Below are 26,502 nucleotides of genomic sequence, written 5' to 3'. Positions count from 1 at the left end.
GAACGTAAGGGCCATTTTAAATTTTATTTCCACTGGAAGTAGGGAAGCTACATTGCTTCCATAACATTCCAGAATCATGAGCTGCTCCGTGGATAAATATTGCCAGTTTTGTCCTTGCCTAAAGTATAAGCACAGGCACCAGTGTGCAGTTCAGCCTGCTGGGCTGAAGTAGCCACAGGCAAAGATGACGCCTCAACAGCATCACGTTGTAACGGCATAACAAGCACGTTGCCATTGTGGACAAAAGGTTCCACTGTCAACTTTTAAAATTAGACCATCCGTGAACTATGAGAAATCGATGTTACTGCATGGAATTTCTAGTAGACCATTCTAAGGAGCCAGGAAGCATTCAGCATTAGGAAGTCATGAGGTACTTCGCTGGTGACCGAGGGAAGAGTAGCCAGGTTAAGGGTATTATTGTTATTGTTGTTGTTATTATGGTTGTTATAAAATAAAAGGGTGAAGAACAGTTAACAAAAGCCCTTCACAGGAGGTGAGGTGACAAGCTGAGGAATGTTGAGTGTGATGAGAATTCAGGAAAGCTGCTACTTCATGAGATACAAAAGTGGTCAAAGGGGATTCCACGATGGTTTTCTCGATGGCCTTAGCCAAAAGGGCAGTGACTGTGAGCCTCTAAGACAAGGTCCAGTTGCTGGCTATAATACTCTATGGGTTGATGGTGGTCCCCATGTTTTTGAGTGAGCACCCCAAAGGCAGTCCCTTCCTGCTCATAAAAAAAAAAAAAGAAAAAAAGGAAATGTGATAATTGGGATGCCTGAGGGCAGGTAGGTTCATCAGACTCTCCTTTAAGGCCTTGAAGACTTTGTAATCCAGTTCTTCCCATAAAAGTGGGTCATTATTGTGGAGAATAGCATATAGAAGTTTGGCCATCAGAGAGAAATAACCAACTAACCCGAGAAACTCTTGCAGTTGGCACTTAGTTTTGGGTTTGGGGAAACTTAGGACATCATGAAGTCTATCTGGATCTAGGTGTAGCCCTTGTTCTAATATCAGATGTCCCAAATATTGAACCTGGATTTGGGCAAACTGCGATTTTTCTTTAGCAACCTTCTGTCCCTTTAAGGCTAAAAGCTTTAGTAAGTGAATCTTTATTTAGCAAGCTGTTTTCCTCTGAGGAGTCTTGAGAAGGAGTGTAAAGAAGCAAATCATTCACTTACTGCAACAAAGTTTAACTTCTAGGGAACTTTCTGTCCTGCAGATCAGGCTTTGGGATTTGCAAGAAATAAAAAAGGACTCTTAGTAAAACCCTGTGGCATTAGTGTCCAAGTGAATTGTTTTTCTTCCTAAGTGAAGGGGAAAAGGTATTGGGCAGCTTCGTTGACTGGAATACCAAAGAATGCACCGCACAAACCAGTTACAGTAAAGAGTTTACTTCCTATGGGAGCGGATGTTAGTAATGCATGAGGGTTAGGAACAACAGGGTGTTCAGGGATAACAATGTTGTCTATTGCTTGTAGGTCCTGGGCAAACCTCCTTCAGCCCTTAGGTTTCCTCATCAGTAAAATGGGAGTGTTACAAGGGTAAGTACAAGGCATAAGGAGGACTTGGGTCTTATAACCTTCTGTTACGGGCTTTGTGCTTTCAAGGACTTCTTTATTTACAGGGTATTGATTCATCCTGAGAAGATGTTTTGAGGGATATGCTTTTTTATCGAAATATAATTGATGTGCAACATTATACAAGTTACAGGTGTATAATATACTGATTCACAATTTTTAAAGGTTATACTCCATTGAGGGGCCTATTTGAATCCTGATGGGAGGAATTTTGCTAATATCAGTTGCAGATTTTGCCCATAAGGAAAGTGGTAGCTGATTCAATAGGGACAAATGATCAGTGTTTCCAGAATCTGCTCTAATACCATCAGAGATGGAAATAAAAGATGTCAGGGGGTCATTTAATGTACCTGGTGAGTTCCTTTGATGAGTACTATCAGTTTCTAGAATTACTTACCCCTTTTGAAGGAATGAAATTCTGACATGATACTTCTCTAAGAAGTCTTAGCCTAATAAATGGATAGGTGTGGAGGAAGTAAGGAGAAAGGGTGGGTACCTCTCAAAAGGCCTAAACAAAAGGGAATAGGTTCAGAAACAGGAACCTCCTGGGGTTCATTAGAGATCCCCACTATTTGAACTGGTTGAGCAGTTGGAGGCAGAAGTTATTTAATAGTAGTGGGGTTGAGCACCAAGAGGGTGGCTCTGGTGTCTATTCGTACTGGAAGCAACTCGTCTCCAATCTGGAGAATATTTCTCCATGCTGATTAAGAGGGAGGATTGGGAAGAGTTCCTGTGGTTCCTAGGAGCCCCATCACTGAGAATTGGAAGGATGCTGGAAAGGCTGGTTAGAGAGTTGAAGGTGCTTAAGTTTGTAACAATCTTTTCCCCAATGTCCTGGCTCTTTGTAATAACAGAAACTAGGAGGATTTTAGTTTCATTTAGGAACCTTCATTTTCTGGAGTTGAAGATTAAGAATTTTGGTGGTCTTTCGTTGAAGTAGCTCATCTAGACTGCAAGAGAGGTGGTTTGCCAGATTAACTAAATCTGGAGTACACCTAATTTCCTATTCTACCTTGTCCTTTTTACTAGAAGGGAATTGGTTCAGTCAATTAATAGAGTTAAATGCTACCCAGATGTAATAAACATCTGCAGGAAGACCAGAATTTTCTTTAAAGATAATCTGAAGTCAGTTGTACTAATCATGAACAGACTCACCTGATTTTTGTGTGCAAGGCTGAATTTTGCTCCAATCAACAGACTTTTTCAAAGTCCTAGGAATTGCTTGATGAAGTCACCTAGTGACTGCTTGAGACTGATCATGTAATAAGTCAGTGTAATTCTGTTACCAAACTGAAGTTGAGTCTACTTGCCCAATGCACAGCAAAGCCAATCTACTAATACTGGGTTGTGGTGAAGGAAAGTACAATGCCTGCTGCAGGGCACCAAGCAAGGAGAATGGGCAGCCAGCATTCAAAAGACCATAACTCCTCCATGGCTTTCAAGGAGGGGTTTTTAAAGAATATGAAGGAAAGAGTCACAGGGTGCATGATCAATTCATGTACAATTTTCTTTTTCTTTTCTTTTCTTTTCTTTTTTAATTGAAGTATAGTCGGTTTACAATTTTGTGTTAATTGATGGACAATTCTCTGATTGGTTGATGGTGAGGTAACAAGGTGAAGTTTCAGAAATCAATATCATCAATCCTTTGGTTCCAGCTGGTCTGGGGTCTACATGCTTGTGGTCAGCAGTTTCCATCTGGTGGGGATCAGGTCTGTAAAAACCACTTACGAATATGCATCAGATGTTTTATCTATATCCTTCAGGGAGGAATGAAAGGTCCTGTGATTCTGCTATATGGCTGATTAATTGTTTAAATTGTTACCAGTTCTCCTGCCTGAGTGCTGTTCCTTGTTTCTGTGTTGTTCTCATTCGTCTGTTCTCATTCCACTAATCATTAACTTTTGAGCTAGGTTTTTTGAAACTTTTAAGCCAGACTTTTTGGAACCTGGGGAAGGTTCAGGAGACTGCAGTTTTTGTCTAAGCAAGAGGTGGGGAACACAAAAGGATCTGCTACCAAGGAAGTGTGAAGGGATTGCTCAGTTTCAGTTCTAGAAACCCTTCAGGACTTTCCCAGTTAGCAGTTTTCATCCTATGCTGGGTCTGACCTTTGCTGACAAGCATATGAACTAATCTATGTAAGTCAGAGAAACCAGATTGAAATGTTAGAATGACAGTATTAAATTCCTCAGCAAATCTGTGAGGCACTTTGGTCACTTTAGGAAAATCTCTGACAGTGGCTCACAGTTCAGCTTTAGCCCAGGGAGTGTAAGAAATTAAGGGCTTAGTTCCTGGGTCTTCAGAAGGCTTAGTTTTTAAAGAACAGGTTCTGACAAGTTCAGAGGAAAAAGGAGTAGGAGAGTTTCAGGGAAACAGGTAAGTTTGGTGAGAGAATCAGTATGGGGGATTTGAGGGTATAGTAGAGGGATAGTTGGCATGGAAGTGAAGGAGGAAGATGGAGCCAGAGTTGGAATCTGAGAACAAGAAACCAAGAAAGAGGAGCCCCAGGGTGTGGGAGGCGTTTCGTCTTTCTTTAATTGTTTGTTTTCCTTAGTTAATCTTAAACTCTTATTTTGCAGAGAGGCAATTTTAATCTACTGATAATGTTGGGATGCTTCAAAAATACCAATCAAAATAAGCATTCCACTCAGTTCTGGAAATTTTTGAGGTCCAATTCAATTTTAAGAAAATTAAGTTTGGAGATTTCAAAAGTTTTCCATAATGGCCACTGATACTCTATATCGCCTTTGATCAGGTCAGTCATGTACATGAGGAAGGACTGTGGATTTTAAACAAAATCAGCATGAGTCTCTGTGGGTGTGTGCCCTCAAAATATTAGATAACTGGGATCCTCTTTCTTAGAGGTTTTGCCTCTAGAGTAAAGGACAATTTTCAAATGGCTTAAACAACTTATTGTATAAATGACTCAATTGAAACAGCTTGGTAGCCAGTCCTAGGTAGTCCTAAGAAGACAGGTTGGTTCCATGGGAGCCAGGCCAAAGGGTTGTTTTTGGTTTTTTTTTTTTTCCTTTGCCAATCTCCAGAAGACAGCCCCTCCAAAGGAACAGGCCAAAAGCTAAAAAACCGAGCAGCTTAAGAGAAACAATGTGTGTTCCTGAAGAACAAAGTCAAAGACTAGCCAGTTTCAGTGAATCAGTCTGTTCTCAAAATCAGACCAAAGTGCCAAATGAATATTCACATATACAACAAGGCCTTAATCAGAAAAATGAAACCTTTGAATAGATCCCGAATAAAACCTGGAGAGCTTCAAACACAAAAGAAGGTGCAAGCTCAGAGCCCAGAGAAAGACTTCATACCCCAGGGTCAGTGAGAAGGCAGCAAGTGACCATGGCTCTATTGTGGCTCCCACAGCTGTTTGCTCTCCAGCCCCGAGCCATCAGGAGTGTCTTGTGGGCCCCCAACCACAAAAATGTTGAGCTGAAACAAATAGACTGCCAGATATTTCTCCAGCAAAGATGGGTTTATTTGAGATCAGCAGAGAATTGCAATCTGGGTTTGCAACCATGGCAAATCATATACAAATCCCCTGCGTGGCAACACTTTTATAGAGAGGAAAAGGAAGTTTAGAGGGTTATAGTAAATAAAGAGTCTATGGCTTTTTTTTTGGCTGAGTCCTTGCCAAGAAGGAAAAGGAGTCTTCCGGTTGGACTCTGCATGAGTGCTCCCCTTTCTGGTCTCCCAACTCTATTTGAGGTTACTGTGTATTAATTAACTTTTTAAGAAATTTATTTAATGAAGTATACAATGTTGTGAATTTACAATGTTGTGTTTCTGGTGTACAGCATAGTGATTCAGTTATACATATATATATTCTTTTTCATTATAGGTCATTACAAGATATTGAATGTGGTTCGCTGTGCTATACAGTAGGACTTTGTTTATCTATTTTATATATAGTAGTTTGTATCTGCTAACCCCAAACTCCTAATTTATCCCTTCTCCCTCTTTCCCTTCAGGTAATCATAAGTTTGTTTGCTATGTCTGTGAGTCTCTTTCTGTTTTGTAAATAAGTTCATTTGCATCATTTTCTTAGAGTCCACATATAAATGATATATGGTATCCATCTTTCTCTTACTGACTTACTTCATTTAGCATGTTAATTTTTTATACTTCCAAGATTGGCAATTCAGAACAAAGCTGTTATAAACATAAATGTGCAGCGTTTTGTGTGGACATTTGTTTTCAACTCATTTGGCTAAAAACGAAAATTGCTGCATCATGTAATAAGAGTATGTTCACCTTTGTAAGAAACTGCCGAACTGTCTTCCAAAGTGGCTGTACCATTTTGCATTCCCAGCAGCAATGAATGAGAGTTCCTGGAGCTCCACATCCTTGTCAGCATTTAGCATTGTTTATGTTTTGAATTTTAGCCATTCTAATAGGTATGTAGTGGTATCTCCTTGTTTTAATTTGTAATTCCCTGAGGACACATGATGTTGAATGTCTTTTCATACACATACTTATCATCTTTATATATTCCTTTAGTGAGGTATCTCTCTAAATCCTTTGCCCATGTTTAAATTGGGTTGTTTGCATTCTAACTGTTGAGATTTAAGAGTTCTTTAGCTTTTTTTTTTTTTTTAATTGTTTACTTGTGGTAGTCCCTCTCTCTTTCCTTCACAGGTCTCTCCAGTTCCACTCCCTCCCGATTCTCATCTGTGATCTTTCTTCCTGCAGAAAGACAACACAACACCAGAGAAGTGTGTTCTTTGCCTACTGGCAGAGAAAGGGATTCTGCTAGCGCAGCTGAGGGGGGGCAATTAAAAGCATGTTTTAAATATTTCCTTGGTTAAAAGCATTAAGTTTGATAAAGACTCTCTCTCTCACTCACTAAACTCTAGATTTACATCTGATAATACTGGGTAGTGTGAACAAAAATACTGCAACCATATCAGTAAACAAAGAATGCTGAAACCAAGTCATCAGCGGCTGCCGCCACCCCCAAGTAAGGACAGGCCTGCAGCCCAGCCTCTGCAGTCACTCACAAAGGTGCACTCTGAGTGGACTCAGAATAAGCAAGAACAGGATACTGGCCCTAGATAGCTAGGTGCTTGTCAAAGGAATGAATTCAGTGAGCCCAAATGTTTGCTTCCTCCTATACATAGAAAAGCACTCAATTCTTTAACTTGAGATGCCTGGTTTTCTTTAGATAACAAGCAATCTTTTATTGTTCCAACTACCTGGTCTTTGTTGTAAAGCTCCTATATATCCTAGCTCCTCCCCTACCTCTTCGGAGCAGTCCCTCAGAGCAATCTGAGAGGCTGTCATCCCGGCTCGAGTCCTCCCGCCAAATAAAACATAACTCTTTTAACTTTTAGGCTGCGCATTTATTTCAGTCGACAGTAGCGTATTTTTATAGTCAAATGAGTGGGAAAAATAATATATGCATTATGCTACAGAATAATCACCAGAATTGTCTCAAGCATATTCTTTGGCCACTGAAGGGGGGGGGGGGGTTCTGATTTGACTAGTATATAAAGTACTTGAGGAGAGTCCTTAGAAATAAAACCCAGAATATTAAGTTAAAGGGGACCTTTGGGGGGCTATTTTATTCTGTAGTGACAGGGGAGCCATTGAGGGCTATTGGGCAGCAGTGGAAAAGAATCAGGCTTTTGCCTTTCATGCTCTGCGATGATTACACAGTAATTACGCTTAGTAATTGATATGTCAATGCAGTTTTAAAAATTGGAGCCTGACTGCTCCATCTTAGAAAGTCTCCAAGCCTTCCTTTCTCTCTTTATAAATTGGGGTTAATGCTTTCCTCCAAACTGAAATGAGGATTATATGAGAGAGTGTGTGAAGTGTTTATCATAATCTTATTTCATTCTTAAAACAACCCCTCCTCATTTATCCCCTGTGACTAATTATTTTACTTTAAGTGTCACACCTTGTAATGTTGGAGGACTGGGACCCATGTGTCTGCTCTCCCAGGCTCTCATCTGCCAGGCTGTCCTTATCTAATGTATCATTGATAAGGATGCTGTTGCTAGTGCATTTTTACAGCAGGCCAGGCAATTTGTTAAGTGCAGTAGGTACCGTATCTCATTTAAACCCCACATGCAAAGTGAAAGGAAAGTAACTACAAAGTCAGACAGAATGTCACACACATTTGTAGAGAAAAGTGAAAGAGCAATTAAAACTTCTCCCTCAAGAACAAGGCAAGATGATGTATCTTGTGATTGACTCATGTATACCTCAGGAGTGACCCAGGAAGTATTTCTGGAGGTACTGTTTAGAGTTCCATGGGTCAGAGGACCCAAGAATTTGCATTGAAATAGAGATTGAGCTTTTCATCATGTTTATTAAGTTCTCCAGGAGACAGATACGGAGGGAGAGTCAGTAGGCAGCTCCTCAAAAAAACTCCACCATTGTAACCTTCCACTAGTCACTGGGGTTACAGCGTCACAGACCAGGACGCGCTTTCCTGGAGTTTACATTCTGGTAGAGCTGCAGACCGTGGTCAAGTGGGTTGGAGAGAGGAGGACTACTTCCGTAAGGTAGTCAGGGAAAGCCGCCATGAAGAGGCGACCTCTGAGCTGGATTTAGCTTTATCAAACGTTTAGACAGCGAACGAGCAATGAATGACGATCAACCCAGCAGTTGTCAAGGAGCTAAGGAATGTCATTTGGCGCCAGGATCATAATGAAAAGGGAAGAGGCGAAAGAAATACTTAGGACTGTCCGAGAACAGCGCTGTCACAGCCCCCAGCTGAAAGGCGCGTCCCCACCTCTTGCGGCGGGAAAGACAGCGAGGCGTAGCGAACCGGCCGCTCCAGGGCTCCAGCGGGGGCGGGGCTACGGATGGGGGCGGGGCTACGGAAGCCGAACCGGCTCCGGGGCGCTCGGCCGGGGCAGTGTGCGCAGGCACGCGGCTCTCGGTGGGTTGGGGGCCCTCCCATGCTGGTCCGTCTCCGCCGCGCTCCCCGCGCATACTCGCACTTAACTTCCGCGGTCGCCGGCGTTTGGGAGCCGAGAGGCGGCCCCTCAGTCGTCCGGTACCTTCTGTTGGGTCAGCGGCGTGAGGGTCTCGCCGCGGCGTGTCGCCCGTGTCGCCTGGCGCGTAGTGCGCCCGTCCGCTCGCTCGGCCGGCCGGCCGAGTTCCCGCAAGTGTCCCCGGCTGGTCCGGGGGGTCCAGGCACCGCCTCGACGGCGGCTCCGCCAGACGAGCGGACCGAGCCGCAGCCTACAGCCGAAGCGGACGGCGTCATGAGGCACCTGCCGTACTTCTGCCGCGGCCGGGTGGTGCGGGGCTTCGGCCGCGGCTCCAAGCAGTTGGGCATCCCCACAGGTGAGAGGGGGAGGGCGCGGACACCCCCTCCCACCCTGGGCCGGGTCACCTGGGAGCAGGGACGTCAGCCAGGGGCTCTTAGCCGGGCCGTGGGGCTACGGACAGAGGTGACACCCTCCCCTCCGCCCCGCTTCCTCTTTGTTGAGGCGGAGGACCTTTGGTCGGACTGAGGGAGCGCGTCCTTGCCTGTGGCTTCGAGCTCTCCGGGGACCTGGCTTGAGGGGAGGTGAGGGCAGGAAGCCGGGGCTGAGTTTCGGAATCCCCTTTTCCCGCCTCCCTATCCAGCCGTGATAAAGCTACCAAACGTGGGGCGTGTTTTGCCCTGTGGGAAAACGCAATGTGAGCCAGATAGGCTAAATTTTCACGCCAGCTGTAAGGTTTTCTTTAAATCTTTAGTAGATTGTCTCCAGATTATGACACAGGCAGTTGAGTGAGAACCAGGTTATCTTTTTTGGTCTGTATACATTTATTAAAAAAATTATTTTAACGGAGGTACTGGGGATTGAACCCAGGATCTCGTACATGCTAAGCAGGCACTCTTTCACTGAGCTACGCCCACCCTGATCCCTCCCCCCCATCCCTCTCCCCCTCCACATTAGTTTTCCTACTTAGGATCTGAAGGTATGCTTAATTCATCCTTAAAAATACGTTCCAGGACTGCCCCTAGACCTGTTAAAGCAGATATTTCGAAAATAAGAATCTTTCTCAAGAGTTTTTGAACCTCCTTAGGAAAGACCGGATCTAAAAAATCCAGCTCTTCATGTACCTGTTCTCTTCTACCTTGAGTACGTTTCAGGGGAGTGCTTTATACGCAAACTATAATCTAGTACTTTATATACTTACTATAATCTGGTACCTTTTTCCTAACCTACCGGTATGGAGGGGAGAAAGAATTCCCAGCCAGATTATGAAATGTTGGGATTGATCGTTGTAGGCAGAGTCCTAGTATTGTGAACGGAACGATTTAGGTTAGCCTTGTGTGTGATTTTTAAAAATATTTTAAAAATATTGAATTAAAAATTTTAAAAACTAACACTAGCATATTTTCTTCTGTTGGTAGCTAACTTTCCTGAACACGTAGTAGATAATCTGCCAGCTGATGTATCTACTGGCATCTATTACGGTTGGGCCAGTGTTGGAAGTGGAGATGTCCACAAGATGGTGGTGAGCATAGGCTGGAACCCATACTACAAGAATACGAAAAAGTCCATGGTAAGGATTGTATTTCACTCTGTACCTGAGAATGAGGTGATGATTTAGAGTAATATGAAGATAGAGCTCATCAGTGGTGATCACAATGTAGTCCAAATACTACAATTTTGGCAGCATATTTGAAGGGTTTTAAAAATGAAGTGTTTAGTTACTATTTGAGTGGAATAACTTTTCCATCCTTTCTCTTTGGATTTACTTGTCTTTGGATCTAAAGTGAGTCTCTTGTAAAGGGAGTATAGTTGGATCTTGTGGGGTTTTTTAACCATTCTGCTAATCCCTGTCTTGATTGGAGAGTTTAATCTATTTTCATTTAAATTACTGGTAAGTAGGGACTTCTGCTATTTCTGCTATTTTTTTTAATATACCTTATAGCTTTTTTTTGTCCATCAGTTCCTCCATTACTGTCTTTGTGTTTAGTTAATTTTTTTTTGTAGTGACACACTTTGATCCCCTTCTTAATTCCTTTTGTGTATTTTCTATAGATATTTTATTTGTGATTATCAGGGGGATTGCATTCAACATCCTAAAATTATAAAATCTAATTTGAATTTATACCAACTTAATACTATACAAAAACTCATAGATTATATCTTTATACAATGTGTGTCTGATAACAGATTAATAAAATTTTTTGCATTTATCTTTTATTTTTTAATTTAATTTTTTTACATTTTTTATTGAGTTATAGTTATTTTACAGTGTTGTGTCAAATTCCAGTGTAGAGCACAATTTTTCAGTTATACATGAACATACATATACTTATTGTCACTTTTTTTTTTTTTGCTGTGAGCTACCACAAGTTCTTGTATATATTTCCCTGTGCTATACAGTATAATCTTATTTCTCTATTCTGCATTTTGTAATCCCAGTTTGTGCCTTCCCATCCCTCATCCCCTTGGCAACCACAAGTTTGTATTCTGTGTCTATGAGTCTGCTTCTGTTTTGTATTTATGTTCTTTTTTTTTCCCCTAGATTCCACATATGAGCAATCTCATATGGTATTTTTCTTTCTCTTTCTGGCTTACTTCACTTAGAATGGCATTCTCCAGGAACATCTATGTTGCTGCAAATGGCGTTATGTTGTCGGTTTTTATGGCTGAATAGTATTCCATTGTATAAATATACCACATCTTCTTTATCCAGTCATCTGTTGATGGACATTTAGGCTGTTTCCATGTCTTGGCTATTGTAAATAGTGCTGCTGCATTTATCTTTTAAATCGTGAAGAAAGTAGAAAGTGGAGTTACAAACCAAAATTACTTTTGGTTTAATAATTAATTTTTATACCTACTTCTGTATTAACCTTTACTAGAAGTAAAAGTGAAATAAAGATGCGTTCACTATAGTTAATGTAGGTCATCTACTCTATTTGTTTGGTCACCCTGTTAAGTTAGAACTGCTTATTACATGGATGGTGCTTTCTAATAAAATTGCAAGGTGATACCTTTTTCCCTCTGAAGCCCCTTTGAGGGTATACGTATTCTTGTGTTCTTTTCACTCTACCCACACAGCTTAAGTGCTTAATTTTCTGCTAGATGTGGCTGAATCTTTTGGTTAGCTCAGGTATGTGGCAGAAACAGTTAGCATTGACCTAACTTCCATCCTTTCCGAAGCGTGTGTAGAGAAGTGCAGAACAGCTGGAAGACCAGCTAAGGGCTGCTATTAGCAGTAGAAACGGCCCAGGACTATATTTCACATTGTGCTCAGTGGTTCTCTTATTTTTCTGCGTTAAGGATGTGACAGTTATTTGTTGGAGTAGGTAAGGAAAAGAATTGATGGAGGAACACAAGATATTTTTCTGTGGAATGAAGGAGGAAATGAAGGGGAGGGGAGTCTATCCCATGACTAATTTTTCCTTATTAGCTACTCAGATAACAGAACTATTTCTATAGAGCCAGTTAAAGAGTGTTTTGGAGTTCCTTCCATAGTTAGGAGAAACATCAGTTTTCCATTGATAGGAGGAGAGTTTTTCTTTTATTTTTTGCCAATAATGGACATGCATGATCTGCCTGTTCAGGTCTTTTCCCCTTTTTAAACAATTGGATTGTCGCTTATTGACTTAAAGAAATTCTTAATATAATCTAGATCCAGGTCTTTTGTTGGAACTATGTATTGTAAATATCTTCTCCCACTGTGTTGCCTTTTTTTTTTTTTAATTCACTTAATGAAATAGTGTATTTTGAAGAAGAGTTTGTTTGCTCTTTCCCTCTTGATGTCTTTACTTAGTTTTTCGCCTTGGTAAGACTCTTAATTACTTTCGTGCACATTAGCTTTTTCTAAAAACAGCAAATCGCGCCAGATTTGTGGTATAGCATCTGCCTTACTCAGTGATAATGTTTACATGTAAGGTCAGAGTCAAGAACATGTGAGATGGAAGAATTCAGGAAAAACTGTTCTTAGATTTTAACTTGTCTTTAAAAATGTAGTGAGGGTTGATTGTTTCATTTAAATTACCTCACCATAAACATGAAGATGTATTTCAAATCTCAGGCATTCTGTAATCTGATAGTAATGTTTTTAACATTTCTTGACTGTAGGAAACGCATATCATGCACACCTTCAAAGAGGACTTCTATGGAGAAATCCTCAACGTGGCCATTGTTGGCTACCTCAGACCAGAAAAGAATTTTGATTCTTTAGGTAAGTTCTTATTTTGATCTTCTTAAGTATTACTGCAGGTTTCTAAGTTCTACTGCTGCTCCTAATAACCATGGCAGGACAGATGATATTTGAGCATTTACTATGTGCTGACCACTGCTTTAAGTACCTTACATGAATCAGTTCACTTCATCCCTACAACAATCATATGAGGAATTATTTTGCCCATTTTGCACATGAGGAAATTGGCACAGAGAGGTTAAGTAATTTTCCCAGGGTAACATAGTAAGTGATGGAACCTAGAGACATGCTGGCTGTCTCTCCAACAGTATGAAGTTAGTGAAATCTTTATTTCCTGTTCATATTTTAAGGACCAAATAAGAATTAATATTATGATGAATAATGGATGCTTTGCAGTTCTTGCAGTGTAAGAAAGAGTAAATCGAAATATTTGAAACAAATAGTATCAAGTATCTTAGTGCAGTGTGATAGTCTTAATTATAATGTTGAGCTGCTTTTACAAGTGTAAATACTGGAGAGAATTGATGGGCTATTTGTTTCTTCCACTTAGTATTTGCAGTGTACCTTTTTGCTAATGACTTTCTTCTAAGTAGTTGCAAGATTAGGGACATCTTTCATGTACTGTTGACTTTTCCATGCATCTGGGAGAAAGGATGGAAAGACATTTATTGGGTATCTTCCCAATGCCAGAGACACTGCCAGCCTATGAGATTTTAGGAGAAGCTGAGCAAAGGAGCAGTGACAAGCAGGGCAGCAGTTTCCATCATCTTTCCCTGGAATATTCTCTCTGCAGAGGCACTTATTGCAGCAATTCAAGGTGATATTGAGGAAGCTAAGAAACGACTAGACTCACCAGAGCATCTGAAACTCAAAGAGGACAACTTCTTCCAGGTCGCTAAAGGCAAGCTAATGAACGGCCACTGATGAAACTCATCTTATTTGTTCATTCACTGTTTCCTAGGGTTTTACTGCTCATAACTCTGCAGTCTCATGTAGGTTGTATTTTAAAAGTCAGACATTTTCCTACAGCTGTGAATTAGTTTTAAACAGTGCAGTGTAGTTACCATATTATGTTTCAACTGCTTAGTTAAACCCATCATGTTACAGTACGAAAAAGGTTCACTTATGAAGTCAAGATCCTTTTTTATGTAATATGTTGATTAAAATGTACCACTAGAAAGGTCTTAAGTGTCTTATAATGGAAATGAAATGTGTATAAATATGGGTAAAAAGGCAACAACTAGTTTGAGATGAGAACTGTAATTCTCGTGGTGAACTTCTAGCACGCATGTATTTGTGTAGCATGCTCTGCTGATTACAAGGCTTAGAAAAGCAAGTATATTCAACGGGTTTGACAGTTTATTGCAAACCTAAGGGGGAAAATCCTGACTTTGTATTTTTGATATTTGGGGCATTTATATATTATTATAGACATGAAGACTTGTGAAATTTCATTTTAATTAGTCATTTCCTCTAAGAGGTCAAATCATTGTACTGTGTTCCATTTTTGTTACAGCTGCCTCTGTTTTAATTGGTCTAGACTCTCTGCCTATTATTTCTTTGTTTTGTTTTTTTTAAACAGTAAAATGAGTGTTTTCAAATCTCTAGGTCTCATTTTTGTGTTGAATAACACTTTTCTTTTACAAGTAGATGTCTTTCAACATCTTTCTTGACTGTTTTTTTCCTGTAAACAATTGTCAGTGTCAGTTTTTCCATTTAGAATATTGTACAGTTTACATTTACAAAAGACTGCATCTGCCATTCCGTCCCTTCACTATATGAACAGAGATTAAGCACATATCTGTATTACATTTTAGAAAAAATATCAAAAAAGTCTTCAGATTTCCTCAAAGTTTAAATGAATAGAGCAGTTCATTTATATATGCCAATTCCTTAAAGAACACAAAATACTTGTTTTTTTTTCCCCTAGAGAAACTATTTAAGAGTCAACTAAACTAGGAAATAGGAATTTATTTTTAATGTAATTATATTTCTAAGCAAATGTAAACTGTTGTGGTTGTGTGTGCACAGTGTAATTTAATGCTGAAGAGTGCTTGTATCTGGGGGAAAAACATAAGTAATAAAGTTTTAGTTAAATAATATTCATGCTATGCATTTTTGCCTTCTCTAAGAGTGAATTTTGGCCACTTGAGACTTGTTTATATTGGCAGAAAGTTGAAGTCTTTGGATATTTAGTAAATTGAGACTGCAGATTGTTCGGGCCCCCACAACACATTGCAATATTGTTCACTTTAGCATCAGATTTAGTCGGGGGATTGGGTGCAGAAGTATCTAGAAGGTAATTTTAAAGATAAATCATTATAAAACCATTTTCCCCTAATCTGTATAAATTAATTAGATAACTGATTTTAACAAATATTTCAGAAAACATCTAAAGCTAATGTTGGAGAAGAGGGAAGCACGGATAAATTCAGTTGGATTGTGTGTTACTTTTTGGTGTATGAATTTTTGGCAAACAATGTAGTAAGTGTCTTTCATTTCTTCTTTATAAAAATACATAGGAAATATTGTTTAATGTTAGAAATCCTCTACTTGAGGGAAGCCTCAGTTATCAGTGGCTTTATGAAACAAAGTTAAAAACAAACATGGAAAGTGTAAAAGATTTGTGTTTGAAAATCTTGCTGCTGATTATGTCTTAAGTGTGAAAGTTCTTTGATACTGTATCGTCACCTTACATTTTGTTAAATAACTTTCGCCTTTGAAAATTGTATGGTGTGTGGTTTAGGAGTTAGGTAATAGTGTCTATGTTTTTTTAAGTTTTATGTTAAGTATTTCTATATTGTAAGAAATTGCGGTAGGGGCATTTTTGATTAGTCTGAATTGTTTCAGGCCTTGAAATAAATCCTGACCAACTGATATTTCTTGTTTCTGTGTGTCGGTTTGAATCTTATGCTTTGTCTACTTAAGTTCCTGATTTGTTGGCCGATGGTCATGGTTACCATGGGTGTGTTTGAGGGCCTGCATAGCACGTTACAGGCAGCGCTCTAGGGAGGGCCAGGCGTGCGGTGGTCGTTCCACAGCCGATGGCCGGGCCTTTAGGGGCCCCTGTATTTATTTCTGAAGCAAGGACACGTATATTTGGAGAGGATTCACAGGGCATCAGTACTCTGAAAAGTCCACTTTCTGAGAGTGAGGGTCCTGCATTATATTTTGGAGTTTTAAGAGCCAGGCTAGTGTAAATAGGTCTGAGGTCCTTTCCATAACTCCTGCTCCAAAACAGAGTTCTGTAACCCTCATGACTTGTGCCACCAACCCTATAGCAGTGACTTGGGACTCTGCCTGTCTCTACTGTGTGCAGGAGTTCACAGTTGTTCTGTCAACACCATCTACAGGGCTCTCAACTAGGGAGGCTTAAAGGCTTGCAGTTAGGGCCGGCCCTGTGGCCATGTAACCGGGTTCTGATCAGAGAGATTTAAGAGGAGTCTGCTTGGGATTTATGAGGACAGATTTGCTTTCCTGGTGAAAGGGTCAGCCTTTTCCTCTTCCTCTCTTCCTCGGAAAATGGGTGGAAGCTGATAGAGGAGAACCAATCCGACCTTCAGAGACTGAGCTAGGAAATAAATCTACCCTATAAAAAGAGATGCTATCGTAAGCAAGAGTTAGCAGTACATTACAGAATAAGCTCTACAAAGATGACACATACGGGGATTACCAGGTACAGAATCCAAAATGACTGTTTAATATGGGTAAAGAAATAGTGTCAAAAATGCTAAAATAACAAGATTCTATAAAAGTCAGGCAGATTTAAGAATTATCAAAATAGAATTTCTTTCTAATGATGAAAAAACTGAAATTTAAAACTTAGTGGACACGTTAAGCATAGGTTAGTCACAACTGGTGAACTGTGCGATCTGATGAAGTCTGTGACTGTGCTGTCATCCCTGTTGTCTCTTCACTCCAAGTTCACCTTCCTGCTCTTAGTGATGTGGCTGGGACTAAATGTTTCTTTGACAGTTGGCTTCCTTTTGTGTCAGGTCGTACGTGGAGGTTGAGCCCTAGCTTGTGTCACAGGCAGCTCAGTCCTTGGACCTCCCTGTGCTTAACTTGCTCTGTTCCTGAGTGGATACTTGGGAGAGACATACTTGACCACTGACAGAATCCCCACTTTGGCTCCCTGACAGTATCAAGGGCCATGTAGAAGCCAGAATAGTAAACCGAATCAATGCTGCATCTGGGGAAATTGCCAAGTGCCATCATTAAAAATCCTGAAAGATTCAGGCTAAAGGCTCCTATCATTATTTGTTCAGACTATACAGAAATGTGATGGCTCTTGGGAAATGACTGTATTATCATAAACGAATCAGATAATGACCTCAACTGCAGCTGTTGTCCAGGATATATAAAATGTCTTCAACAGGTTTCTAAGGATTGGTATAAAGAACACATTCATCACAACATAGTGGAGAAAAAAATATTTTAAAAATACGAAAATATCACAATGGAAAGCTATGTTGAAGTGAATGGTAATACACAACGTGTAAAAATTTACTGGATGAAGCTAGCTAATGCTATCAAAAGATTATAGCTTTAAATACATAGATAAGAAAGATCAACAACCTAAACTTTGATCTCAAACCAGAAAGCAGAAGAAAGCAGACAAAAATGAATATATATTGTATGATTCTATATAAAATTTAAGAACAGGCAAAACTAGAGCAAAAATGGTCAGCGTAGTTCTTGAGGACAGGGAGGTGACAAGGTCATGAAGGTTGTTGGGTGCTTCTGTCTCAATGTCCTGTTTCTAGATCTGGGTGATAGTTGTGTAGGGTGCTCACTTTGTGAAAATTCATCAAGCTTTATATCTATTTGTACACGCTCACATAAGGCAAATTGTGTTCTGTATAGCTCAGCTCTGAATATAATTTATGCGGTCACAAGGATTACTGCACTGAAATTTTATAAAGCAAAATACATTTATTGGAAGGATGAGGAGATGGGAAGTGTGCATGGGGCAGCAATAGAAGGGAGAGTTTGGAAGAGAAATGCTCATCTTCCGTAAGTGGGAAATGAACAGGTAGATTCTTAATCTGAAAACATAAGCAGCAGAAGTATGAGCATGTCCCGTGGAGATAGGGAGGTACATGTGAAATAACTGAAAGGGCTGAAGTTGCTCACTTTTGTTTTTAATTCTTTTTTTTAATTTCATTTTTTAGTTTTATTAGGTAGAATTGTTACAGTTTGACTGCACATATACAATATATTGCATGTAAATACATATACACAATATACTACACATTTCTTAAAATTTACATATATGTAATGTTTCTAAGAATGTTTAGAGCATTAGCTTTTTAAACTTCCATAGTTATCAAAGAAATAAAGGCAACCTCACAGTAAGAATTAATTCAAAAAGATACATACACCCTGCTATTAACAGCAACATTATTTATAATTGCCAAGATATGGAAGCATCCTAAGTGCACATCAACAGATGAATGGATAAAGAAGATGCAGCATATATATGTAACGGAATACAACTCACCCATAAGAATTGCCATTTGTGGCCCTTCACTGACTTTTTTTTCATGAAGTTGCTCACTTTTAAAGAGTGGAAAATGGGATGTAATGGGAACAAACTAGTATTTCTTTTTCTTACACTGTCTTGTTGAATAATTCTTTAAATTATGCTAGGTATATCCTGATAAAAATAAAAATCAGTCTTTTGATTGAAGTATAGTCAGTTTACAATGTGTCAATATCTGGTATACGGCATAATGTTTCAGTCATACATATACGTACATACATTTGTTTTCATATTCTTTTCCATTATAGGCTACTGCAAGATACTGAATATAGTTCCCTGTGCTAATACATAAGGAATGTCATTTATTTTATATACAGTGGTTAATATTTGCAAATCTCAAACTCTCAATTTATTCCTTCCCACCTCTTTTCCCCTAATAACCATAAGTTGTTTAATATGAAAAGTTAGCCTTTAAAAAGTTAATTATATATTTACAGAATGTTAAAAAGTTGTGAAACTTAGGATAAACTTATTTTTTTCTTTTTTCCCCCTTAGCAGAGACACTGGGGATTGAACCCAGGACCCCATACACACCAAGCAGGCGCATTACCCTTGAGCTATACCCCTCATCCCAGGATAAACTTATTTTTAAACAGTGTATTATAGTTTGAAATTACAAGGTCAGTATGTTTTTGTTCAATTTCCAAACACCTTTTCAAATAAAGTAACTGAATTCAGTGAGCCCAACTAGTAATCTGGGGGAAAAAAAAACACACTTTGTAAAGCAGTGCTGTCCAGTAGAGCTTCCTGCTCTCTTGATGGCGTTCCATTTCTTCACTCTCTAGTAATTACTTGAAACAGCTGCACATGCCTCGTGACTACTATACTAGACAGTTTAACTATAGAGGACCCAAAAAAGTCTGGAAGCACAGGGAAAATTATATATTTACTGTTATTTTTTCAGATTAACAATTGGATCCATGGCTTAAATTCTGAGGTACTTTATCTGATAAGGCATTGTCCACATTTCTTGAAAACAGAACTGATGAATTGTTTAAGTTGACTGTTTCTCAACTTTTTGGATACTGCATATAAGATTCTCTGCCTTCTACTTAGTTTCCCCTTTTTGTCATTTCTCATTTATTTTCAGCCATTATTTCCTATATAAGCACTGAAGTCTAAAAATCTCCCCTTGCTTACTCCACCTTTACCTGTTGGCCTGTGGAAGCCAGCCCCTTGGAGAGAGCTGTCTGGCCCTGGCATCTCAGCGCGGCTCTCCGATCACTTTCCCATACACAGTCACCCTCCCTTAAAGGTCTCAACGGGTTGCATTTCTCAGTTAGGTTGAAGGGCATTTAACAGAAGGGAGATGGATATATTCGAATGGCATTCATGAATATATGGATTTATGTACCAACCTGCACTAGGCTCTTTATAGCTACCTCCTACAAACTCCAATGTCTTGTATTTTGATAATCACCTTAGCTCTTTTACCTAGAAGCTTCTAGAGGCCTTGGGCTGTATTTTAATTCCCCTAGCACTACACCTACATATAGAAAATGTTCTGTATACAATTGTACATTACTTAGAAATAAATGTATCTTGGATATTAAGACCTTAATATAGGAACAAGATTAGAGAAAGCTTCACTGGGAACCTAGCTTGTCGAACCAAAAAAAAAAAAAAAATTTAAAGCTGGTTCTACCTCCCTCAGCTGCATTTCATTCTCCAAGGCAAAATCTATGCCATGGATGAAACCTCCAGGGTGAATTTTGTTATCTGTCGAGGCCTAAAGTTATTATGAGGAGTACCAAATTATCTCATATTTTTCTAACAAAAATTGTGACTTTTAGAATCTTTTGTTACTTCTAATCCTTCATGAACACTTAAAAAATAAAATAAAAATTACTAGAAAAATACTCACACACTTGGATGTCTTCACAGTGTCAAAATGCTATAGATTTTAAACACTCTCAAATTTCAGTGAGAGACAGTCCATAGGCCAGTAGCAGTCACAGACCACACTTCAGATGGCCCTGTTCTAGAAGCCTCGGGCTTTCCCTGTTATCCAGAGCAGGGTAGACAAACTTTTTTTTTTTTGTATAGGGCCAGACAAAATTCTTAAGGCTTTGCCATAGCAAAAAAGCAACCATAGACAATACATAAATGAATGGGCATGACTGTGTTTCAAATTTTTATTTACTGAGGCAGGAGGGTGGAGTTGGCCTACAAGCCCATTGTTTGCCAATTCCTGAGCTAGAAGAGCTTTTTTTCAACTTTTTCCAGAACATTTGTAGTAACCGCCTTTTTCCCAATTACTGTGCGTGTTTTATGTAATTTCTGTGCACATAATTTTGAAGCATAGGTCTTAATATTTGAGAAGGATAGTTATGGATTTAAAGTGAAATCGGCATCTTCAAATCTAGAATATCCAGGTGAATTAAAAATGTTTACTGTTCTAGTTGGAGGTGTAGATGATCACAAGATGCCAATACTGGGAACTGAATTTTTGTGTCCCTCCCCAAATTCATATGTTGAAGTCTTAACACTCGATGTATTAGCAATGTACTAGCCTTTGGGGGGTAATTAGGTCATAAGGGTGGAGCCTTCATGAATGGGATTAGTGCTCTTATAAAAGGACCCCAGAGAGCTCTCTCACTTTTTTCCCACCATGTGAGGATGCAACGAGAAGTTGGCAGTCTGCAACCTCGAAGAGGGCTCTCACCAGAACTGAAGCTGCTGGCAACGTGATTTCCAACTTCCAGGCTCCAGAACTGTGAGAAATAAATTTCTGTTGTCTGTAAGTCACCCAGTCTGTGGTATTTTGTTATCATAGCCTGAACAGATTAAGACAGGAACCCTGATGTGAAACAAAATAGATGACCTCTTCCATCCTTCCCACCTCCTCCCTTCTCTCTTTTGTGCTCCTCTCCCCTCCCCTCCCAGTCTAATCTTCCCCACTCTCTTCTCTTTTCTCTATCTCTAATAGAAACAGATGTGAGCCGTTGAATTGGGAGTGAAGAAGATACAAAGGCATCTATAAAATACTTATAATTTTTCTCTTTGGAACTAGATTTGAAATGCCTCCAGGATATCGGTCTTAATAGAGCTTCTTCAGGTCAATGCTCTAAATCAGTACTAGTTCCCTGGGTCACCCAGGACAAGGGGGAGAGCAGAGCTGCTGAGGGGTGTGTGGGAAAGGGGTGGGTACCGGTCCCTGTGGAGTGCTCACTATTGCTGTGTACAGTGGAGCCTCATCTTAGGAAGGGATTAGGTTGTAAAGTCAGCAAGCATGGCCAAAAGGCAGATATGGAAGTCAGAAGGACCCCTGAGAACTTCTGAACTTATTTTTAAGTTGCTAAAACCTGGGTCTTTTGAAACTCAAACCTAAGATTTAATTCTTATGTGTCTCTTTGCATTTTGGCCAAGGCTGCCTTACTATGGGACAGCACAGGCCTTGGTGGGGTTTGAACAGGCAACAATAACTGAGCAAATAAGAGTCTTACTTTTCTCTCATGCTCTTGTGCAACAAACCCATATAGTTGAATTCTCTTAAGTCAAATACAAGTATTCCGTGACTGCACAATACTATCTTTTGTATTTCCCACAGCAGACCTAAGCCTCACATGTTACCATTTTGATGTGGAATCTAACTGGTTGCAAGTAACACATGGATTCTGGCTGATTTCGTCTGGAAAGGAATTTACTAGAAGAATGATGGGTAGCTCAGGGAATGGATGGGAAAGCTGGAAACTAGGTGAGAAAAGGGGACATCACAACCAGAGCCGGAATCATCCCACAGAGCTAGTTCGCCGGGGGCAGTGTCACTTTCACGAGGCCGCGGCGACATGATTTCCCATCAGACACACCAGAACCCCATCCTCCATGTTGCTGGCTGGCCCTGTTGCCCTGGAAACTGATCTTTCTATGATGAGCATCTGGTTGGCCTAGTGTGCCCGTGTGTTAGCTGCGAGAGGGGCTGGAAAACTGAGTACCTGGCTGTCTCAGCTTCTATAGAGAGAAGCTTTTCCATCAAGGCTCATGCAGTGGGAAATAAATTCCCTAAACATAAGGAGGGGTTCCAATAATGGGTGTTAAAAAAAAAAGACAAATATCCATTATCATTATCTAACTCTGAAGGATATAATGATCTGAGTCCATGCACTCTGTCCACTCCTCCAGCCACTCCAAAAAGCATTCCTTATATTAAGTGAGAATGTTGCAGAGAGACTGAAAAACCTTTTGTTTTCTTTTACTGAAGGAAGAAAAAGTGACCCATGGTATTTCCCTTTTTATCCCGATTTGCAGGAAACTCAGGGCTAATTTCAATCACTAGCTATAATCGCCTAGAACCTTGATTTTCAAAATGTTCTCCAAAGAGCCATAGAGCCTCATGAAAGTGCCCTGGGCAATGGGCAAGCAAGAGGACCTCTGCCCTTTCCCACCCTCCCTCTAAGGCAGACTCTTGACTGTCTTCTCTCTGTGGCTTCTGCCGAAGGCTCCAAAGACTCCGCTTGATTGAAGGCCTCCATTGTTAAGAAATATTTAAACTTGTGCTTGGATTGATCAACCTACTCCCTCAGGGTTCACGTCCTCTATTTTCATGTCAACAATTTCATTTGTACACGTAAAAGACAGCCCTGCCAGCACTTTTCTGGAAGCAGATGGATATAAATCCTAGAAGAGTCACTCCCTCTGGGGCTTTGAGAGAGGATTCTCTGGTGTGTGTTCTGCTTGGATCCATGTAAACAAACACCTGCTTCTAACCATGAGTCACTCAAAGGAATTCCAGGTTAATCTCAGGGTCCCTTTAGGCATGTCTGAGCCTTCAAAATAAATATTTTCTATGGTGGAGTTATTTTGCTTACAGATTTGCCTGTATTTCAAACTTAGTAAAGCCTCCCCATCCATGTATTTCTGTCCGATGAAGTTTTTTTTGGTTTGGTTTGGTTTTGTTTTCTAATCTTGTCTCCTGAACCTGACAAAACGTAATACTAGTATTCTGAGATTTCCACTGTATTTCAAAACCAGAATTTTCCCCTGGCTCTTAGCCTGAACAGCTAGACCCGTTCTCTGCTGTTTCCTATTGATTTCATTTGAGTCATTTTTTGAAGTTTTAGAAGATGGAAGGATTCTCTGCCCCTTTTGAAAGTTTATTTTCTTCATTTCTTTTTAGACAGTCTCACAAAGGGATGGCGAAGATGAAATACCACTGCAGACGCTCAGCTACACCCAGGATGCCATGCTCTTTGTAAGAATACAGTTTTAAAAGTCAAACACAGGTGACTAAGTTCACACTGAACATTCAGAAGCAGAGTACGATGTCCCTTGTTTCACGGTTGAGAATCAGGATGGAAGGGATTACGTTCTCTCCACTTCACCTGCTGCCCAGAGGTAAATTTTAGTGGTCGGAGCAACTGGATCCTCAGTGTGTCTTTATTCACATCACTTCATTTCTCCTCTTAATAAGTCTGAGACATCTAGCTAGATGTTATTACACTTCAGATGAAGAAACAAAGTCAAAGACAATCTCAGATTATCTGTGGTGGTAGAAAATTTCAAAGCTGAGTGTGGAACCCAGGTCCTCACCTTTTACAGGAGGGAAACAATGTCAGTAGACTCTTGTTTAGCCTCCTGGTCCTGGAGGAGCTGATACATGGGACCCTGGGAGATATGGATGGTGGAGTAGTGGGCGAGGTTGATCCCCAGGCCGACCAGTTAGCAGCTTTGGAAGGACATGGTAGCTCACCCTTCAGTTGGCTTTTGCGTCTACTGGCTGGAGTGTTTCAGGCACAGGATAGTTAGCAAAGCTGAGATCAAACTTTTAGTTGAGGTAGCAAAAAGGCAGAAAGTTCACAAACACATCAATCTTTATCACATTGACATGCTGTGGACAGAAACAAGGTCTCTGAGCCTGGAGGAACTGGGGTGTACCAAGGATTCAGTTCACAGACTGGACCGGGGCAATCAGCTGATGCCAGAAGGCCCTGGCAAGCTCTGTGGGCCACCTGCTGTGATTCAAGCTCTTGTTCCCTGTAAAGTTTCATCATACATGGCCCCTCCACAGCAAGGCCACGTCCTCTAGTAAGCCCCAAACTCTGACTGCTTATTCCAGATGCCAAGCCTTTGCTCATTCTCTTCTCTTTCCCTCCACTTAAATGTAGCCCATCCATCTGTAAAATGATGTGAATACAGGGCTTTTCTTTCCTTTATACTTTTGGAAGAGCCTGCCAAGGAAAAAATCTCTGTAATAAGTGTTCCTAAATCCCCCATATTCCAATACTAAATCCTAGAAAATCCAGTTCCTGCTAAGAGAACGTGAAACTGTTCTTCCCACCACCCCCCTCCTACCTATAGAGACGTGGAGTTGAAGAGGGGAGAGGGAGAACTTCTTTGGAGATAAATATCCACGTACTCTGTATCCTTTTCAAGTGTATCCATCAGAGAGCTTGTGTGCCCTCAGTTGGGAGGTGGGACATTGGAACTGTATGAGAAGCTGTAGCTGGATTGGCCTTAGACAACAGAGCAGAGAGAAGGGTGGCCCTTTCATCCTCAGTGGAGGGGTAGAGAGAGGGGGAAAGGTGTATGCTTCTTGTGGACCAGATATGAGGATAAGGCTTGAGCCAAATCCGAAAGAGACCCAAGGTGGCAGCCTAGAGAGGTGCTGTGACACAGAAGACGGGCAGAAGAAGGATTTCTGGAAGTTCACAGTCTGAAGGGGGCTTGGAAGCACCACAGACATTGCAGTTAAATTGCCCCGGTAGAGAATGCTCAGAGAAGTCACAAGCACAGCAAGCTCAGGGTCAGCCGGGTAAGCTGGACTCTTTTCCCTAACCCAGGGGGTTTTACCCGTTGCATTGTGAAATCGAATTAATGGACTGTGGTCAGCAAAGAAAGGAAGCAAGGAAGAAAATGATGGAAGAAATGTAATTTAGATAAGATTGTTTCCTGAAACTAAAAATTTTTGCTTGTTTTGGAGGGGAGGTAATTAGGTTTGTTTGTTTGTTTGTTTAAATAAAGGTACAGGGGATTGAACCCAGGACCACCTTGCGCGTGCCAAGCATGCGTTCTACCGCTGAGCTAGGTCTTCTCCCCCTCTGTTTCCTGAAAGCTTTGCTTCAGTTTTACAAAGAGGTATTGGTGTAAAAAAAATTTTTTTTTTTTGATTATAGATTACAGTCAAAAAAAGTTTGAAAGTCCATTTTAATTTGCTCTCCTTGTGCTTGGTTCTGGAGGAATTAGGCAGCTGCAGTCTGGGAGATTAGAAACAAGGCCCCTGGGACCAGTTTCTGTGCAAACGTGGGCGAGTTTTTTTTACCTTTCTGTGGCTTAGTGTCTTATCTGTAAAACAAGGACCACAGTAATGCCTACCTCATCAAGTTATTATGACAGTGAAAAGGATTAAACAAGTTGATCATGTGAAGTGCCTCTAATAGTACCTGAAAATAGACTATGAACTTGGTAAAGGCTAATTCTTCTTGTAATGTGGTTATTCCCCAGCCAAAGATAACATTGTAACTTTAAGGACACAGCAAACTCCCAGATTATATGCAGAGAGTCTAGTATTGTTCAGCTGCGGACAGTGATTTCTGTGGGCAAATAGGCACTCCACAAATATTTACAGAGCAACTATTGTGTGTTAGCACTCTGCTGTGTGTTAAGAATACAAGGTGGAATAAGATAATGTCTGTGACTTTGAGGAACACAGTCTTCTGGAGAAGTTTCAATTTATTTGATTTGATCTTCATCAGCCCTATGTGGTGCCTGCTCTCTAGTAAATATGTGGTGAACACATTTCTGTGAGAGGAATCATGAATTGTCTGCCTCACCCCTATACAGTAAAGAGGGGCGCATCCTGTCCCTTCATTTTCCCAGTACCTTCAAGATGTGGAGGACAGAACAAGCAGCACAGGAGACTTTTCTGCAGATGCCAAAAATCTCCAAAAAAAATCTACCCTTGAGGAGAGATGAAGGTGTTCTTGTAGACATCCTCTGTTGTCTATTTCATCGTGTTTATTGAAAAAAATTTTCGGGAAAGGATGAGAAAGGAAACAGATGGCGCCAAATGATGGAGAAGAACTTTATTTATTTCATCTCTTTGTGGCTCAGAGCAGCTGACAAGCCAGCAGGAAAACAAAAGCAGGGGATGTAGCGTAGCCTCCTGAATCATTCTCCTCCCTCCATTCCAACATTCCCGGCCCTTCAACTATGTAAACAGAGCTCTGATGTCACAACCCAAGGAAGGTCAGGTGGGGTGAGTTTGCCCAGTTCTTCTTCCCACCCCTCCTGCCCTTTAGAGCAGGA

The 26,502-nt window shown here is 40.5% G+C and overlaps 1 protein-coding gene and 1 long non-coding RNA gene across 2 annotated transcripts in view; both read left to right on the top strand.

Annotated features, from left to right (window-relative positions):
* The window catches only part of LOC105067289 (uncharacterized), a 32,241-nt gene extending 24,914 nt beyond the window's left edge, over nt 1–7,327 (top strand). Inside the window, exon 3 of the long non-coding RNA XR_012506402.1 lies at nt 1,479–7,327. This is a non-coding gene — a long non-coding RNA (uncharacterized LOC105067289). The remainder of the gene's footprint in view (nt 1–1,478) is intronic.
* A 913-nt stretch (nt 7,328–8,240) lies between these two features.
* On the top strand, nt 8,241–15,590 carry RFK (riboflavin kinase). The gene is made up of 4 exons (XM_010952772.3): nt 8,241–8,882; nt 9,943–10,094; nt 12,632–12,734; nt 13,507–15,590. Exons 1-4 carry the CDS (start codon nt 8,396–8,398, stop codon nt 13,635–13,637), a joined length of 873 nt encoding a protein of 290 aa, XP_010951074.2. The 5' UTR covers nt 8,241–8,395; the 3' UTR covers nt 13,638–15,590.
* The last annotated feature ends 10,912 nt before the right edge of the window (nt 15,591–26,502 follow it).

Source organism: Camelus bactrianus, chromosome 4, assembly GCF_048773025.1.
Source record: "Camelus bactrianus isolate YW-2024 breed Bactrian camel chromosome 4, ASM4877302v1, whole genome shotgun sequence".
Classification (NCBI taxonomy): domain Eukaryota; kingdom Metazoa; phylum Chordata; class Mammalia; order Artiodactyla; family Camelidae; genus Camelus; species Camelus bactrianus.
Note: the sequence above shows the minus strand (reverse complement) of the source record. Positions and strands in the feature narration are given on the sequence as shown.

Excerpts from the sequence above, each read along its gene's own strand:
- RFK (XM_010952772.3), top strand. The coding sequence starts at position 8,396 with ATGGGGGCGGGGCTACGGAAGCCGAACCGGCTCCGGGGCGCTCGGCCG. Across the intron at positions 8,883-9,942 it reads GCAGTTGGGCATCCCCACAG|CTAACTTTCCTGAACACGTA; the intron begins GTGAGAGGGGGA and ends TTCTGTTGGTAG. Across the intron at positions 10,095-12,631 it reads AGAATACGAAAAAGTCCATG|GAAACGCATATCATGCACAC; the intron begins GTAAGGATTGTA and ends TCTTGACTGTAG.